The following is a 14,700-nucleotide window of genomic DNA, read 5'->3' as shown; positions in this document are numbered from 1 at the left end:
TCACACAAACAGCAACTCAAAGTCTTTTCAAGCATATAATATTTTTTCGAAAAGAGACGATCACAAAAGCACCATGAAAACAGTTTAAAAATTGTATACTCACAGTAAAAACATGCTGTTCGAGCATGATTATCTGATGCACGCAGCCAAGTCTGATAACATTAGCGCTTGTCACACACACACACACACACACACAAGATCAATAAATAAAATTCAATTGGTTCAAAATGCAACAGCCAGAGTGCTAACAAGAACCAAGAAATATGATCATATTAGCCCCATTTTATCATTGTTACATTGGCTACCTGTTAAATTCCGTATTAATTTTAAAATTCTGTTAACTACGTACAAAGCTTTGAATGGTCTAGCTCCGCAGTACTTAAGTGATCTTCTACCACGCTCTATTCCAACACGTTCATTAAGATCGCAAAATTGTGGCCTGTTAATAGTTCCTAGAATATCAAAATCCACAAAAGGAGGGAGATCCTTTTCATATTTGGCTCCTAAACTATGGAATAGTCTCCCTAACACTGTTCGAGATGCAGACACACTCTCTCAGTTTAAGTCTAGACTAAAGACTCATCTATTTAGCCAGGCATACACCTAATTTATCCTCCAACCCACAATTAGGCTGCTTTAGTTGGGTCTGCCGGAACCAGAAACCAGAAACATTGAGCATGATCTCTAACTCTGCAATATATTTAATGGCATCTATGCTAATATTATTTTATTTGTTTCCATGTCTCAACCTCGGGACTCCTATCCTGAGGTCACCAGAACCGGCTGGATCCAGCTCCATTCCTGCTTCGTGTTGGACTCCACTGCTATGTGTCGCTGAATGATGATGACTAAATGCAGCCGGTGCCAGCCAAACATCAATTCAGTCTATTATGATGAACTTCACAGGATGAACTGGTGCCAACTCCAACCTGAATCACCTTAGTCTATTGATGGACTACAATCTTGAAATGGAATGCATAGACTAACTATTGCCAACAAAAGCCTTCATCAGCCAATTAACAAGGATGGACTTCAAAGACATTGGTCATTTATCTTACAGTTCAAACACAATCGATGTTTAAACACTGACCCTTAACACTTACTTAGTTTAATAATTTTAAACCATGACTTTAACTATACATAAGTAATATTTACATTATATTCATGATGTTAGCCAGAGGGGAACTGGCCCCCACAGTGAGTCTGGTTTCTCCCAAGGTTATTTTTCTCCATTAATCTACATCTTATGGAGTTTTGTGTTCCTTGCCACAGTCGCCTACAGCTTGCTCACTGGAGTTATTAATACAACTATTATTTAATTATTTTTAAACCCGATTAAGAATCTGATTTTATTTAATTACACAATGATTCATAGACTTTTAGACATTACAGTTTTATCGTCTGTTAATGCTGATCTTCTGTAAAGCTGCTTTGAAACGATGTGTGTTGTGAAAGGCGCTATACAAATAAAATTGACTTGACTTGACACACACACACACACACACACACACACACACACACACACACACACACACACGTTGTGTTTCCATGTTTTATGGGGACTTTCCATAGATATAATGGTTTTTATACTGTACAAACTTTATATTCTATCCCCTAAACCTAACCCTACCCCTAAACCTAACCATCACAGAAAACTTTCTGCATTTTTATATTTTCAAAAAACATAATTTAGTATGATTTATAAGCTGTTTTCCTCATGGGGACTGACAAAATGTCCCCACAAGGTCAAAAATTTCGGGTTTTACTATCCTTATGGGGACATTTGGTCTCCACAAAGTGATAAATACACGCTCACACACACACACACACACACACACACTCACACTCAATGTCTGAGATGTCAAACAGTACATAGGCAAACCAGACTGCTGATATTATTTGTTCATTAGTTTTTTTGAAGCTATAAAAACTAAATAAATCAAACAAAAAAGTACTGCAAACATAATCCATTATTTCACATGTTCACTCTATAATATACAGTATATTTTTATGACAAAACATTTAAATAAAATAAAATAAAAATCTACACTTGGCTCCCCACTTCCAGCTGTGCAGTGTCACTTGCAAAAATAACTCACTCTAGGGAGCACTGCAGAGGAATTTTGACCCTACTCAAAAAGATTAACAACAATTCCAGCTTCAAATCAAATCAAATCAAATCACTTTATTGTCACACTACCATGTACACAAGTGCAACAGTAGGTGAAATTCTTGTGTGCAGTTCCGAGCAACATAGCAGTCATGACAGTGACGAGACATATACCAATTACAGTAAACAACATACTTACACAAAACAATTTACAAATCATATGTACACATACTTACACAACACAATAATCAGTGGTTCGAATTTAAGTAAGCACAGACCGAATTCAGTTAAAGAAATTTCAGCAACAGTTAAATCAGTCTGAATGATTACAGAATATACATTATACAGCTATTCCTTTAACTGGCAACAGCAAAATGATAAAAGACACCAATATTCAATAACAAATCAAATGTATTACCTATTCTTATCACAAAAAACTATTCTTCCACCAAGTAATATAGTTCATAGCCTAACTGTAGACCAGGGGTGCTCACATATCTATGGAATGAGATCTCATTTTTCATAATGATATTATAGCAAGATCTACCATAAACAATATTTGCTGTACATAGTTTGGGACTTAAGTAAGTATATCAATTAGTAAATCAAGTATAATCAATGTAAATATAGCATTTTATTCTACAATAGTCGGAAGTGAAATTTCACGAGTCTATACCTATTTTGGTACCACAGCAAATAATAATACTTATTTTTAATTAAGTAATCATTCAAGACAAGTCAACAGTCTGAAATCAAATAAGAACAAATACAAAAATTAAAAAAATTGGAATAAAATATAAACAATAGAACTACAAATAAAAACTCAAATGAACAAAACAGTGCTTCAACTTCTGTCACTCACTCGACGTTGTGTCGAATGAAGTGACACAAGGGGTCATCCAAACGTACCTCTGAACCTGAGAAAAGGCCAATGTCAAGTTGGCAGACGGGTATAAAAGGAAGAGGGGCAGCAAGCGTTCTCTTCTCTGCATGCCGCGCAGTCTGCACCAGCGCTTTTCACTGTTAAAAGAGTGTTCTCCTCCTAAAAGAGTTTTATTTCTCTAAAAGAGTTTGAGTTTTCCACTCATAAAAGAGCAATACACAGCGGCGTTGAACTTCCTTTTCAGGACACGTCTTTTTCAAGATGCCTTTCCGCCCCTGTGTTGTTCCTGGATGCAGTCGATTTCTCTCCAAGACCGACGGTCACAGACGCTGCCTCGCACTGAGGCGGCGTTCGTGGATGGCTCATGTACTCATTGCGAGAACATGGCCATGGCAGCGTTGCAGTCGCGGCTCTCCTTCCTTAAGGTGAATGCCACTTCAGCCACTCCCCCCATCGCTCCTTCTTCCCACGGGATTGAGGACGACCCGGCTGGCGATGAAGGCGATACGGGGATGACAAGGGGCTCAGTTTAGCCGGGTAAATACCCTCGAACCACCCGCCCCACGACACGCTTGCTAGCTTCCGTCCGAGCTCGGGATAAGTGCAGCTCGCCTCACAGCCAGACGGCATTCTCCCTTGAGCCCCTGAACTTGGATGATGACATCAATGCTGCATCGGAGAGCGTTCAGGCGTCAGCCCGCCCAAACTGAGGCGGACGCGCAGATGGCCGACATGCTTGCCCAGGCTGCCGTGAGCGTGGACTTGGACTGGAACCCTCCCTCCTTCCCACAGCCTTCGCGGGTTGATGACTGGTACCACGGCTCTGGGCGCGCTCACAGCCACGCATCCCGCTCACAACCACGACCCCGACGTGCTGCAGGAACTGCGTTCAGCGACCGACCTCGCCCTCAGGGCCACGAAGGCCACAGCGCAGTCACTCGGGCAGGCGATGGCCACACTTGTGGTTCAGGAACGTCATCTGTGGCTGAACTTGGTCGAGATGCACGACGTTGACAAGGCTAAGTTTCTTATCTCCCCCGTCTCCCAGCTTGGCCTCTTCGGCGACACCGTCGACGACTTCGCCCAGCAGTTCTCGGCGGTAAAGAAGCAGATGGAGGCAATTTTGGCCTCCATCAAGAGGGTTGGGGACCTGCAAGCGTTCTCTCTCAATGACACCTGTCTGGAGTTCGGTCCGGCACATTCTCACGTTATCCTGAGGCCGCGACCGGGCTACATGCCCCTTCAGGGACCAGGTCGTGAACCTGCAAGTGCTGCCCCGGGAGGAGGCAGACCCAGCCCTTTCATTGCTGTGACATACTTTGCATATCTATTTGGACTGCACGCAGAGCTTTAGATGTTCTGAGCAGCTCTTTGTCTGCTTCGGCGGACAGTGGAAAGGGAACACCGTCTCCAAACAGAGGTTAGCTCACTGGGTCGTTGACGCTATTTCTTTAGCCTATCACACCCAGACCTTTGCCAGATTTTACAATCTCAGGGTTGAGTCAGTCTCGTCCCGTGTTTTGTCAGGTCTGAGTCGGTAGAACTCGGTAACGCGGCACAACCGACAGGGTGTTCCGCTTGCGCACAGCACCCTTCACCAAGTTGATCCAGTGCGCCTTCTATCCCAGGTTAGCCACTAAGCGTCACTCCCTGGATGTTCTCCTCCCTAGCCTTCTGGCCTGCAAATTCAGTGGAGCAATTCGCGTCCAGACCCACTACGAGTCACAGGTGCTCTGTACAGGGGTCGGGCTCCACGGGCTTAGTTCCCTTTCCAGGCAAACTCCCTGTGATGTATTCCCCATGGTACGGTCCCCACTGTCGGCGGACCCGCATTTCCCTCGGGCAGCCCAGCTGCCCCGGTCGAAATTCTTGTAGAGTCCCCCCTCATTAGGCTGGAACTACCACCACGCCATTTCCCACGTACGGCTTCACAACCCTCGTGGTGTATTTGCCACACATCACCTACCCCTAGACTGGGCAGGATGTGGCCTCCGCAGGGTCTTTTTCCCCCTTAAAGAATAGGACCGGGAAAGAACGCCTTCCCCGACGCATTTCATAGCGTTAAGATAGCCCCAGCCCAGTTAAGATAGTGAGAGAGAAGGCTGCGGCTGCCGGGCTTGCTCCCATGCTAGTCATGTAGCACCTGTTCCCCCCTCAGGGGTGCGGGGAACCTAAGGTCTGTATGTGACATCTCTTTGGGGGCGTTGGGGAGGGCTACGTGCAGCCGACACAGGTGCCTCTAGCATGCATTAGCCTGCTTGCACCTGGCTCGACAGTTCATGTAACACGGTCAGTGGGTGGTGTTTTTATATCAGACCCCTTGTGTCACGTCATTCGACACAACGTCGAGTGAGTGACAGAAGGGTAACATATGGGTATAAAGGGAAGCGGGGCAGCAAGCACCAGTCAGGATTTTGCACTGAGGAGCCAAAAATAAGGTACGGCCCTTTACAGTGGTAGGTCTAGTGCTGTGGCAGGAGGGACACAACGTCTCATTCCTTCCCTCTGGGAATGGAGGTTACAACCGTAGCCATTACGTTTCTTTAGCTTAAAAAATTTACAGAATTTAATAAAGCAGTAGCCTTTCAAGTAAACATTCAGAATGAAATAGCTACTGGTCACTGTTTGATTATATTCCATTAATACTTTTTAAAGCTACTAAATGTATCCAGTCAAAAGCAGTATTTGTTTTATTTGTTTTCTTGTTATTTTTTTTTAATTAATATTAACGACATACTTAGCAGCTGCAGGTGTTTTAAGTTGCATTTATACTTCAAGTCCGACATTTTAAATGAAATCCACTTTTTGTCCCGCTGTTAACGTTCACTTTAGACATTACTGACTATATTTACATTAACACCATGCCAAGACTGACATTTTTGGCCAGATTCACATATGCTTCATGAGAGGGGCGTAAGCAGTGCGTTTTCATTTTGACATCCATTTTAACACATTACATTCTTCACAGATGAGGCCAATGTGAAAGCCCAATGCAACTGCGTTGCTGACACCATGCTCACAAGTAATGTGGCAGCTTTGCACATTATTATGGGATTCATCCTATATGAGGAGTGTGTATATCAGCTATTCTAAAATAGCTTTGAATGTACTGTAGCTCATCCAACCAGATTTTAGAGCCACAAATAAAATGTTTTAGTATGTGCGGCTTTGGCGTGTCCATTGAAACAGTGCCATATCTGATTAATTGATGAAATATTAATGATTATAAGAGCCTATTTTCAGAAGTGCCACCCAGAAGACAGACGAATAAAGAGGAAATCAGCTGTGAAGAGACGTGAGAGTGGGTGGGGAAAAAAGAGCGAGAGAGAGAGAGAGAGAGAGAGAGAGAGAGAGAACGTGGATATACGGTTAAATGAGAGACAGAATGAAGGAAAAGAAATGAGTAAAGCCCACTGATGACACCAAACCTGGAGGCAAGATGAGTAAACTTGGCAAACATAGGAACTCATAATCTAGGCTTCGTCAAATTAAACTATAGGGTGTGAAGAGCCTTTACTGCCAGAACCAAACCTAGTGATAACCTTTAGTGAAATTTTCCATGACTAGCCTTAAAATGTAACTCTTTTCCAGACCCTAGGGAGCTGCTTTGCTGTCTGTTGCTCACATATGCAGCTGCCTTAAAAGGGTCCCCTTGAGTGTTTTCCAGCTTGAATACCACAAAGTTTCACTGTGTTTCACCGTACGGTGGGTGGAGGTTGGATAGATGGGGTCCAAACGGGACTTTCCGGCTAAAATGGGACAGTTAGCAATATTATACCTCATAAGTGATGTATCTGAAATGCTGTACATAGGTAATAACTTGGGGTGTCATACAAATAGCGCTCCTCGTGCGCAGTGCACATGAGACTTGACATAAAGTTGATTCACATTTAGTTTCACTATTTTATAGTTACTTTTCTGTATTCAATTGATTTGAAGTATATTTTGTTTGTATATTTGAGTTTGTTGCATAGCAATCTTAAATTCTCTGCAAAAGATGCATACAATGATGCCTTAGATTTTGGCCAATCTTAGATGCTGCTGCCTACCTTTTGGAACAGCCTTCATGTTGGGTGTGTGCATATGATGCCTTAAAATTGCTCGGAACTGCACACAAGAATTTCACCTACTGTTGCACTTGTGTACATGGTAGTGTGACAATAAAGTGATTTGATTTGAAATGCATAAAGTTTTAGAACACACTAATATAAATATAGAACACAACTAACCAATATAAAACTCTAAATGCCACGACTATCAAGAGCTGTAAAAAAATATTGTAAGGTGTCAACAAATGCAATGTATATGCATTTGTTGACATAGTGTATTTCTTTACAATCTATTGGTGAAGAAAATAATTTCAGCAAATACTATTTCTAAAAAGAGATTTCCCATTTTGATGCCATAAGAAAACTGTATATGAGCAATTCCTAGCTAGTTTGATCTGTTTCAAAACATTTCAAATTGGAGCAAAATTGTGTTAATAAAGTGGCATGTGAGCGAACAGTCCCTCATTGGTCAGAATGTTTGTGTGCTTTTTCTGGATTTAGCTAACACACTGATTTACTGGTTAAAATTACGTACCTGTAGAAATGTATCAACTGGTACCAACTTTCCAGTACTGTTTATGTTAGATATACAAAACATTGCCACATTGCAATAGCATGGCATTCCAATCAGAGGTTGATCTGCTATTTTTTTTTTTTCTGTATCATAAATGTTTTTCTTTCTTGTTTTCTATTCATCAAAAAGTTGCTAAAGCCTTCCTACCTATGTTTGTTCTGCCGAAATCCAACACAAAGAAGCAATCATACAAAAAGTACCATAGGAATTATTAAACAACACCTTTGTGATTATGTATAGCCAAAAAATAATAATTCCCATTCAAGAGCAGGACCCCGATGAACGTTTGTATTTTGAAGAGAGACTTGATCCAGCTGAGGATACAATTTCAGACGAGTAGGTCCTTTAGTTTTCATTAGCTGACATGCTATTTTATATAAACTTATTCATATTTTACTAGTGGGACTGTTTCCAGACTTGCCAGACAGGATTCAGAGTATTGACATTTGAAATATGACTCCTAATAAGCAAGTTTTAGTTACATTTAAATGCTGTTTCGGCTGAAGCAGATATTTAAATTGTATGCTGTATGGTATAAATATGATATGTAATATGATATAAAAATAATATGAATGTTTAGATTATATTTTAACCAGCGTTTATGCCGCCTCATTATCATCAACAAAGCTTGTGCTTACAAATATGTGTTCAGGAGTAAAATGCACTTTAAATATGCCCATATTAGAAAATCAGCATATTATAATGATTTCTGAAGTATCATGTGACACTGAAGACTGCAGTAATGATGCTGAAAATTCAGCTTTGATCACAAATTGCATTTGACAATATATTCAAATAGAAAACTGTTATTTTAAATTGTAAAAGAGTTCACACAATGTTTTTACTGTAAAAACTGTTAAATGCAGCCTTGGTGAGCAGAAGAGTCTTCTTTTAACGGTAGTGTAGGTCTAAAATTAGTCTTTGTGTAAAGAAAATGTATAGTCAGATCACTTCTTTTAACTTAAAACTTGATTTTGATCATTAAGTCTCCTCACATTCATTCTCTATCCCTCATTGATAGGCCCAGGGGAGGCATCTTTTGTCTCTTCAGGTGTAATTACCTTAATATTCATGATTGTTCACGCCTCCTCACATATTACCTTTCAACACTAAAATTGTCTTACAAAAGTTCAATTACTACATTGTTTTGTATGAATGAGTGATCAGGATGATTTTCACATCATTTTGTAGCAAAAAATCTAGTCTACAAGATCCAGTTCTCAAACGTCTTGTGGACAAATATGTATTATGTTTTATATGGCCTTATTTCAATGACTTAAAAAAATATTTTTTTTTTCAAAAACCATGCATAAATGTTATTTTCTCAAAAATACAAACCTGTACATACATGTTGCTCACATATTATTGTAGCCCAGGTTGTGCTGAATACAGTGAAATCAGACTTTAGCCATTAATGTGTTTTTAAGCTACTGAAAAAATCACAAATGTCAAGGCATGTCAAAACTTCTCCAGGGCTCAAAACACCCTCAGACCCCAGAGGGTTAAAACATGTTAAAAATGGCTAAACATTTTTTATCCAATACTAGAGTAGATTAATTTATTACTGATTTTTAGTCATGGAAAAATATACATATAATAATAGATGATTAAGCTAAAGTATCCAACTTTACCTGTATTTACCCCACTGGTGCTTAAAAGCACCCAGGAGGGCTATGCTTTTCATTTGTGAATTGATGATACTCAGAACCAACACATTGATCTGAGTAACCTTAAATGTATCATCAAGAACTTCTTCAGCAAAGAACCACTAAAAAATGTTTATTTTTAAGAGTGCATGGCCACTTTTTTACTCAGCATATGGCCTAATCATTCTACATGCACAGTAGGTTACAAAGATTTTCCATACCTTAGATTCTCAATGTGATCAAACTGAAACTAAGGTAACTATCCTAACCTGATTCTCCTCGTGGGTCACCCGCATCTGTTCTTTCAGGATGGAGGTCCGAGCTGTCTCCTCCTTTCTCATAACTCGCTCCTTCTTTAGCTCTGGACTCCAGAAGCTCTTAATGCTGTTGGTGGAGGAGCCCAACTTGCTGTCCTTCAGGTCTAGTTCTCTCCGAAGAAGCTCGTTTTCTCTCTGCATGTCTCGTAGCTGCGCTTGGAACTCCAAAAGTTCTCCTCCTCCACCTCTGACTGCCTGCCGCAGAAGGGCAGAGGGCGTTACTTGGTGGTGGAGCATAGACAGTGAGCCTAGATCACCATATGCCAACAGGTCGGCATGGTGAAGCCCCACCGAGGCAATATTGGGGGTGCTGCCCATAGCGGTGACCCGGCCACCATACATCGCTCGACTTGTGGCCCGACCGAGCGTCATGGTACCTTTAGGGTAAGTAGCTGTGGATCCAACACCTTCATGGTCGCTCAAGTACATGGGACCAGATGTTGCGTAGGCAGCATTGAGGGACTGGATGTTCTCCATAGATAAGGTTTTGCCACCCGAACTGCCGCTGTTGGCCCGACGGTGTCCCAACCGTGGGGAACGAGGCAGCCGTGGGGAGCATGCAGGGTTGCCCTCAATGTGGCCGACAGCCCGCGCACTGCCATACATCTTCTGAAGTTTACTGAGTTGGAGAACAGAGTGCCCGTTAGAGGGCTGTGATGCAGTGAGAAAAACTGCTCCCTTGTCAACTGACAAGGGTGTTTACTGCATCCTAGAGGAGAAAATATGAGAAAAAAGAGATGAGAAGAGAAGAGCAAAGAAGAGAAAGGACAAGATGAAACGAGAACAACAGAGAAGAAACAAGATGTGAAAAGAGCAGAAGATAAGAGACAAGATGAGAAAAGCACCAAGAGATCAGACCAGAGAAGAGAAGAGAAGAGAAGAGAAGAGAAGAGAAGAGAAGAGAAGAGAAGAGAAGAGAAGAGAAGAGAAGAGAAGAGAAGAGAAGAGAAAAGGTCACACATTTCAAAATGGCTGCAACGATGCTGACTATTCTGTGGAACAATTCTTCTCTTTCATTCACAATCACCTAAAGCCACTCAAAATGCAAAGACATCTAACATTCCTGAGAGATGTGCTGTACGGTAAATTGCCTATCAGAAAACATGTGATGATGAGAAAAGCAATTCATTTTATTCCTTTATGTTTCTGTGAAATAAGACTTCCTACGAGTTTCTTTTTTGGAGTTACCAGCAGAAAAGTTAGTTCAAGATAACACTCATTTGTATTCTACAGATAGATAAGTCAAAATTAAATGTGCCCCACAGTTTTCTCAGAGGTGTGGACCACCTGCTGTTTGCGGGGATAATGCTGATGCTGTGGAGAGCGTTGTTATGGCAACAGTGACTGAGCTGATGAAGAGGAGCACACCTGTTTTTACTCGTATGACAGAGCAGTGAGGATGTGTGGGCCTTCATGGGTGTGTGCGTGTGTGTGTATGTGTGTGTGTGTGTGTGAGAGAGAGAGAGAGAGAGAGAGAGAGAGAACTTGAGAAATGTATATTTATGCTGACATTCAATGAAGGCTTGTGCAGATGGTCAGGTCATCTGTGCTCCTCCGTGCCAGAGAAAGGACATGACAAACTTTCCGGCAGTTGGCCATATATAGCTCACCATACTGGACAAACAATCAAAAAGGATTGCATCCAAATGGCTCGATTTTTTCATTTTCAGAAGAAAATGTGGTGGTTCCCAATGGAAAACTCTATGCTAGTGTAATGGTAGCCAGCTGATACGTGATAGCTGTGCAGTGTGTAAACCTCAATCTCCTGGCCTTAAGAGATGCACTAGCGACCAAGGCTAGAGGCCATGGCTATTATAGCCTCCTTGCTTGTACATCCAACTCCCATGCCGGGGATCATAGGTTTGAATCACACTCAGGATGGGTCGAGTGGAAATGGTGACACAAGGGTATTCTAAATGGTTGCATGTGCATTTCTAGGGGGTTTCTGGTGGTTGCTCGGTAGTTCATTCCTCGGCCAAGTCAAAAGAGTCCAGCCCTAGATATGGCTTGGTTTCCTTCTTCAATGTAAATCTGTAAGGCTTTTTTGCCTGTTTAATTGTCATCCAAGTGAACGCTTTAAACACAGCTATCTTCGGGGGTCTGGGCAGCCCCTGGAGTTACAATTCGGGGGTCTCACCACCCCTGGAGCGACAATTTTGATTCCAGGGTGTGCTGAGTGACTCCAGCCAAGTCTCCAGTTGCTAGGGAGGGTAGTGTAACATGGGGTAACCTCCTTGTGGTCGCGATTAGTGGTTCTCTCTCTCAATGGGGCTCGTGGAAAGTTATGCAAGGATCGCGGTGAGTAGCATGACCCTCCACATGCGGAGTCTCCGCGGTGTCTTGCACAACAAGCTATGTGATAAGATCTGATAAGATTGAAGGCATCCACGAGGACTTACTAAGTAGTGGGAATTGGGCATTACAAATTGGGAGAGAAAATACAGTTATTTTTTTTAAATACAGCTCTCTTCAATAAAATGCATGGTTGAAACAGTGTACGAGACACAAATTTCGTTATCAACAGTAAGTGTGGACAGTCCGTGTTGTGTGCACAGAAAGTCCACATCTGTGTGTGTCATCTGCACATGCACCTGCCGTTAAATGTACTAAAGAGTCATCTGAAGGCAGTTGTAGTTCATATGTGTCGAATGCAACCATATACACTCGTGGTCAAAAGAGTATGCTTTGAAAGGCTGAGCGTTCGACTGTGTGCAAGACGTAATGACATGCGGAAAAACAAAGTAACCTTAAGTGTCAGTCGCCTTTCATTTTTTCCTAGAAAATGCTATAAAATTAATTGTGTTGAAGGCTACATCCACACTTATTTTTTTTGTTTGAAAACGTATTCATTTTGCTACGTTTAAGCCTCTTATCCATACTAGAAAATGTTTCCTCCCCCGAAAACAGAGCATTTAGAAAACGCTCTCCATTCCTGCATACTTCGGAAAACAATGAAATTACGAAACTGAAAAATGGATAATGTGCATATGGCCTGAGGTGGACATTCTGCCTAATATCTCTTTTTGTGTTCCACAGAGGAAACAAAGTCATATGGGTTTGGAACAACATGCAGGTAATGACTTCTCATCAGTTTTCATTTTCATGTGAACAATCCCTTCAATCATTTGGATTAGGAATTTCTCCAAATCCCAAACCCTAAGAATGTGCAAAAGTAACAGTAATGTTTGCCTAATTAGCATACTGTTTAAATCTTAACAGAACCTACAGATTGATTTTGGTTAATGTCACAAGAAAGCATGACAATACACCTCTTTTCAGAGAACTGAATAATGGAAAGACAGTCAGTAATATGTAAAACCAGCTGCCCTCCAGCATAAAAGGCTTAATCAAGGTGGCAGGGTCGACATCACGAGTCACTGCATCTCTCTCCACCACCCACTCTGACGCTGAACACGGTGTGTTTAAAGAGACAAAAATGGCAAATTATACAGACTTCAATAACGTGACATGTTCAAAGTAGAAACTGGAAAAGCGACCCGTGAAGTGCCGCATCTGTTGCATGAAATGCAGTCTAACCATGACATTTAGCCTATGTTAAGTGCATTGTTTGCACCCAGAGTTCAAAGAGAACTATGTTTAACAATATCCTTGCCATGGTCAAATATCTATATAATATAAAAGTATCTAAGTTTATCAATTGGGCCACTTGTATTTAACACATCATAAGTTCATAAGTTCCTATACATATACATATGTACACTATATATTTCCAATGTGTCTCTCCTAAATAATATTATAATACTATAATAATCCATCAAATAAAATATTGCAGGGTTTTGTAGCAATTGTAAACAGGTCACATTATAAAATCTGACAATTTATGATGGCTGTGGGTAATATTGTTAAAAAATATATCCTTTAATTCCCCATCATGTAATAATGGGATTTTAGACACACTGCTCTTCCAACTAGATTTTATGCATTTTCTGATATTTTAACAACACAATTTCACGTCTTGGGTAAGCTCACGCCGCGAATGGGTCGAGAGTCGAGACTGCAATAAATAAAAATAAAAAGGAATAGGCTACAATGGCCCTCCAACTGTTTTTTGACGCGTCGTAAAATGACGCCAAAGGTACACCCAGCGCGTCAATAAGTGACGCCAAGGGGTCCTGCCCGAGCGTCCGTATGTGACGAGTTGGGGTGTGAGAATGTGTTGATTTTAAAGATCGCAGACAGAAGCCGCGTGTGAAATCCCTCCCCCACCCTCCAACCACTGGCCGTGCGGTCAACGTCTGTTTTCTGATTGGCTTACATTAATGTCAATCATCGCCTCAAGAAAAAAAAAAAATCACTCCAAGAGGCTGACAGTCACATACCCATGTTTTTCCTCAATGTAAAGAAACCAATGAGGAAACTCGCATAATACGGTGTACATTTGAATATCAAATGCCCCTAAATTGAGAGAAACAAAAGTGTGATCAACATTAATAGACACGAACACATGACAACGGTTATTTATTTGATTAAAATCGAACTATTCTCATCGACACGCCAAAGCGGTGACAGAACACAAATAGACCGTATAAAAACAACCATAGAGAAACAAACCAACCTTTCATAGATGAGCTAAGTCAAATATGAAAGAATGCGTATACACTGGATGAAAAGTCCAATAGAAATCATTAAGCAAATGCATTTGAAAAAGCACCGTGCGACGCTTCACCTCGTTCATTCTGCACGAGAAGCGGATTTAAGCTTATTTAATCAGCCTACAAATATAAAATAATTAGCCCCCAGTGATGAATCCGATCTTATTTCGATCCTTCAATATAAACCCTTAACCTTACCTAATTTGGATGAATATAAGCTCGTGTATTTCAAGGTTCCGTTACCTTTTCAACGAAATCGCCGCTCCATCACTGTGCGGGTCCCCCTCAGCATCAGCATTCACTCCAACATCAGCATCCCGTGCTCTCATTGGACAACGTATACAAGCTCCGCCCCAAAACTCATAAATTAGTGTCGGAGGAGGCAATTTAAAGGGCCAGTGGGTAGAAAAATTTCACAGGAGACACGTTGACCACATGAGGCGTTGTCACCCAGGCATATTTGTATTTCTTGTTACACTGCATAATCACTTAAGCTCAGTTAACGTCA

The 14,700-nt window shown here is 41.3% G+C and overlaps 1 protein-coding gene across 4 annotated transcripts in view; it reads right to left on the bottom strand.

Moving 5' to 3' along the window:
* The window catches only part of LOC127632964 (ERC protein 2-like), a 127,493-nt gene extending 113,006 nt beyond the window's left edge, over positions 1-14,487 (bottom strand). For all 4 annotated transcript variants that reach the window (XM_052111811.1, XM_052111814.1, XM_052111812.1 and 1 more), the window contains exons 1-2: positions 14,436-14,487; positions 9,532-10,288 (exon numbers count right to left, since the gene is read on the bottom strand). In XM_052111811.1, the coding sequence (XP_051967771.1) occupies positions 9,532-10,185 (654 nt within the window). In that variant the 5' untranslated portion in view covers positions 10,186-10,288; positions 14,436-14,487. The remainder of the gene's footprint in view (positions 1-9,531; positions 10,289-14,435) is intronic.
* Positions 14,488-14,700: the final 213 nt, after the last annotated feature.

This window comes from Xyrauchen texanus, chromosome 39 (genome assembly GCF_025860055.1).
Source record: "Xyrauchen texanus isolate HMW12.3.18 chromosome 39, RBS_HiC_50CHRs, whole genome shotgun sequence".
Classification (NCBI taxonomy): Eukaryota; Metazoa; Chordata; class Actinopteri; order Cypriniformes; family Catostomidae; genus Xyrauchen; species Xyrauchen texanus.
The sequence above is the reverse complement of the archived record's forward strand: the minus strand, read 5'-3'. Positions and strand labels throughout refer to the sequence as shown.